General features: G+C 39.1%; 1 protein-coding gene across 2 annotated transcripts in view; it reads right to left on the reverse strand.

The window, feature by feature from the left end:
• Ppp3cc (protein phosphatase 3, catalytic subunit, gamma isozyme) overlaps window positions 1-4,354 on the reverse strand; it is a 59,944-nt gene that overhangs the window by 12,853 nt on the left and 42,737 nt on the right. For both annotated transcript variants that reach the window (XM_013034455.1, XM_013034456.1), the window contains exons 9-10: window positions 3,154-3,279; window positions 1,908-1,979 (exon numbers count right to left, since the gene is read on the reverse strand). In XM_013034455.1, coding sequence (XP_012889909.1) covers window positions 1,908-1,979; window positions 3,154-3,279 — 198 coding nt within the window. The remainder of the gene's footprint in view (window positions 1-1,907; window positions 1,980-3,153; window positions 3,280-4,354) is intronic.

Here is a 4,354-nt window from a genome sequence, read left to right on the forward strand (position 1 = left end):
TTTTTCTTTTTGCTTATGTGGTGCTGAGGAATTGAACCCAGGGCCTCATGCATGCAAGGCAAGCACTCTACCACTAAGCCACCTTCCCAGCCCAGCCAAGCACTCTTAACACTTGAGCCACAGTGCCACTTCCGGTATTCTGAGTGGTTTATTGGAGATAAGAGTCTCATGGGCTTTTCTGCCCAGGCTGGTTTTGAACCATGATCCTCAGATCTCAGCCTCCTGAGTAGCTAGGATTACAGGCATGAGCCACTGGTGCCTGGCAGCATCTTAAGTTTTAATGTGATATCATCCTACTATGATTTTAATTTGCATTTTCATTATTACTAATGTGGCTGAATCATTTCCTATTTTTCCTGGCTATGTTCTTTTGTGAAGTGCTTGTTCCTGCACATCATATCAATCTTGGTTCTTTAAATCTTCGGCATGTGGGACTTTTGTTGGTGATATTGTAAATATCCTCTCCCACTCTATAGTTTGTCTTTTTTTTTCTGGTTGGTTGTGGGGCTTGAACTCAGGGCCTCAGCGCCGTTAGTAAGCTTTTCGGCTCAAGGCTAGCACTCTACCATTTTAAGCCACAGCTCCATTTCTGGTTTTCTGGTGATTAACTAGAGATACAAGTCTGACAGACTTTCCTGCCCAGGCTGGCTCTGCACCATGATTCTTAGATCTCAGCCTCCTGAGTAGCTAGGATTACAGGCATGAGTCACCACTGCCCAGCCTTACTTCTGGATTCTTTATTCTGTTTCAATGTTTGTTGGATTAATAACTGAATTAATAATTCTAATTACTCTAGCTTTATAGTAAATCTTGATATCTTATAGAGCAAGTCTTCCCATCTTAATATTTATGCTATTTTTATAAAAATTCAGAATTAGTCTTTTGCATTTTCATAATTGACTTTAGAGGTAGGTGTGGTGGTGCACACCTGTAATCTGTTACTTGGGAAGTAGAGATTGGAGAGATTTCAGTTCAAAGTCAGCCTTGGCAAAAAATTAGTGAGACTATCTCAGCCAATAATTGGGAGTGGTTAAGTGCATCTGTGGGAGGATGGTGGTCCAAGGCTTGTCTTGAGCAAAAATAGGAGATCTTTTCTAAAAAGCAAAGAAAGCACAAAAGGGTGGGGGACATGGCCCAAGAGGTATAACATCTGCCTAGCAAGTGTGAAGCCCCGAATTCAAACCACTTAACACCCACCAACATACATTCATCCATGTATGCATGGGCTCTCTTTCACACAGACACACAGACACACAGACACACACACACACCTCAGTTTGAGAATAATGTATATCATACAATATTGAGTCTTCCAATAATCCATGGATGAGGTTTTTTCAATTTATTCACATCTATTTTAATTTCTCCAATAATTCTCTTCTATCTTATTTTCTTAATTATTTACTCTTTTTGTGCCAGTAATGGGGCTTGAATTCAGGGTCTGGGGACTGTCCCTTAGCTTTTTTTTGCTTAAATTTGGCACTCTACCACTTGATCCACAGCCCTACTTCTGACTTTCTGCTGGTTAATGGGTGATAAGAATCTCACAGACTTTCCAGCCTAGTTTGGCTGTGAACCTCAATCCTCAGATCTCAGCCTTCTGGAGTAGCTAGGATGCCTGGCTCAAATTTAATTTTTATACAATAAGCACTGGACATAGAGCTGTGGTTCAAGTGGTGGAATGCTAGCCTTGAGCACTAAAACTCAGAGACAATGTCTAGGTCCTGAGTTCAAACCCAGTACTAACACAAAAAAACAAATCAAGAAGAAAAAATAGCCACACAATAAATAACTGTTTTCTAGTAAGACCAAGAAACAGAGATGGGGACTGGGAGAGAGAGTCAATATAAATTAAAATCCAAACCAAAATGTCTCAGTATTTTTAGTTCAAATGAGGTAAAGTTTACCTTCTGTTTCCTCCTCAGAAATCAGTTCATCAGTAGAGCATATGGTAAGAATGTTAACTAACATCTCTGTCACTGTACAAAACAAAATAATTCAAAATTTACACAACTAATACAGCATTTTTCTCAAATAATGTAGGTATCTAAAATTAAGATAAATGTTAAACATGAATAACTATCATTGTATTATATTAGCTATAAAAATGTCATTAAGTATAGGCTAACAGGTTCTGAGAGAATTAGGATAGATTACTTGTTCCAATGAAACACTGGAGTCTTTGAGAGTTCTAATTGTAGAATTATGTAGACAGCTGTTCACAGTTTTTGACTCAGATACACATATGAAAAATATTTTTTTCCTATTTTGCAAAGAATTACATAAATAAGTCTAGGTCCAAAAGGTCTTACTCTGTATTTGCATAGCTCATTTAAATAGTGTAAAAATAAAATTCAAGGACAATAAACCCTTTTAGATTTAAATTTCTTCAGCACTGAGGAAATCACAGAGGAATGGTACAGTGATTATTACTTTAACATCTTGAACACAGTAGAACTGTTACTTTAAATTGATACTAAGAATAAATTAAGTGCCACTTAAAAGTCTCTGTAGAGGGCTGGAATGTGGCTTAGTGGTCCAGTGCTTGCCTAGCATGCATGAAGCCCTGGGTTCCATTCCTTACCACATAAACAGAAAAGGCCGGAAGTGGCACTGAGTCTCAATGGTAGAATGCTAGCCTTGAGCACAGAGAGGCTCAGGGACAGTGCCCAGGCAGGACTGAAGTTCAAGCTCCAGGACTGGCAAAAAACAAAACAAAACAAAACAAAAAAACTCTGTAGAAAGCAAAACACAGGCTAGGAATGTGGTTTAGTGGTAGTATGTTTGCCTAGCGTGCATGAAACCCTGGGTTCGATTCCTAAGAACCACATAACAGAAAAAAGCCAGAAGTGGTGCTGTGGCTGAAGTGGTAGAGTGCTAGCCTTGAGTAAAAGAAGCTTAGGGACAGTGCCCAGGCCCTAAATTCAAGCCCCAGGACTGGCAAAAAGAAAAAAGAAAAAGAAAGAAAAGAAAAGAAAGAAAGGATGGAAGGAAGGAAGCAAGGAAACAAGCAAGCAAGCAAGCAAACCAAAATTAGCACCCATTTCTGATAAACTTGAGAAAGACACTTGAGAAGTACCAGGTGCTTATGCAATGTAAGGGTACTGGGTCACTGGAGGGCTGGTATCTGGACAGATGCTATTGTTCTCTTACCTTTTTCTCCAACAAAAGGCAAAGACCAAGTGAAAACGTCCATAAAGTTTGGAAGCCAGTAGGGGTGTGGAGAAGAGTTAAACTGCCTGATATTCATGACATTGTTTTCGTATTTCAACACTGCAGCTAAAAAAGAAAAAGCAAGAATACTGGGCATAGAAGAATGTAACATGTCAACTGGTATGCCATGTCCAACTGTGAATCTACTATACAAATCTGAGGGACTTTCTTTCTTTTTGTAAATCCAAGACTAAGTGCAGTGCAGAGGGAAAGCATTAAAGCATTTTACATGGTTTATGTTTTTAAGAATCATCCCAAGAAACTAAGTTATCTGAAGAGCTCATGTAATAAAAGTATAGAAGAAATCAAGTTCTGAAACTTCAAAAGTGCACCTACAGAGAATTTCCGGTTGCACATGAAAACAAATTTACTTTCATACACCAAATGCTTACAAGCACAGCTCCTCTTGTCGGGCAATTATTACTCATCAAATGGATACAGTCTTTTTTGCCAGTTCACTAGCCACAGATAAACCTTTTTACATGCTCTGTTTAAGTTTATATATAGCAATTACCAATCCATAGTGGAGGACACAAAAAATGGAGCAATGTACAATTAATGTTAAGACTAAATCATCTCTGCATACAATATAGATTTTTAAAAAATGCCTGTTTCTCCCATTTACAGTTAGCTTATTGCCAGCATACTATAAATGTAAACTAACCAACCAGTTCAAACCATTGAATGCATGGTGATGAAATTGATTTTGTTTATATTGAAAGTATAAAAACCCAAGTTAGTCTCCATCATCAGCGAAGTTTTTTGCACTACTTCGAATGATTCTTACTGTAGATATAGGATATGGTACAACGGCTCTCTGGAAGGGACAGATGAAGGTTATCTCCTAATACCTTCCTCTTTGAGCCTAGTATTCTCAAAGTTTAAGCTACTGTTTAAAATATACACCACTGACCATAAGGAAAGTACAACCTCTAGTTCTTAAAAATGTAACCATGGGGGGCTGGGAAGGTGGCTCAGTGGAAGAGCGCTTGCCTTGCATGCATGAGGCCCTGGGTTCAATTCCTCAGCACCACATAAGCAGAAAACACCAGAAGTGGCGCTGTGGCTCAAGTGGCAGAGTGCTAGCCTTGAGCTGAAGAGCTGAGGGACAGCGCCCAGGCCCAGAGTTCAGGCCCATGAC

The sequence above is a fragment of the Dipodomys ordii genome, unplaced genomic scaffold, assembly GCF_000151885.1.
Source record: "Dipodomys ordii isolate 6190 unplaced genomic scaffold, Dord_2.0 Scaffold189, whole genome shotgun sequence".
In the NCBI taxonomy this organism is placed as follows: domain Eukaryota; kingdom Metazoa; phylum Chordata; class Mammalia; order Rodentia; family Heteromyidae; genus Dipodomys; species Dipodomys ordii.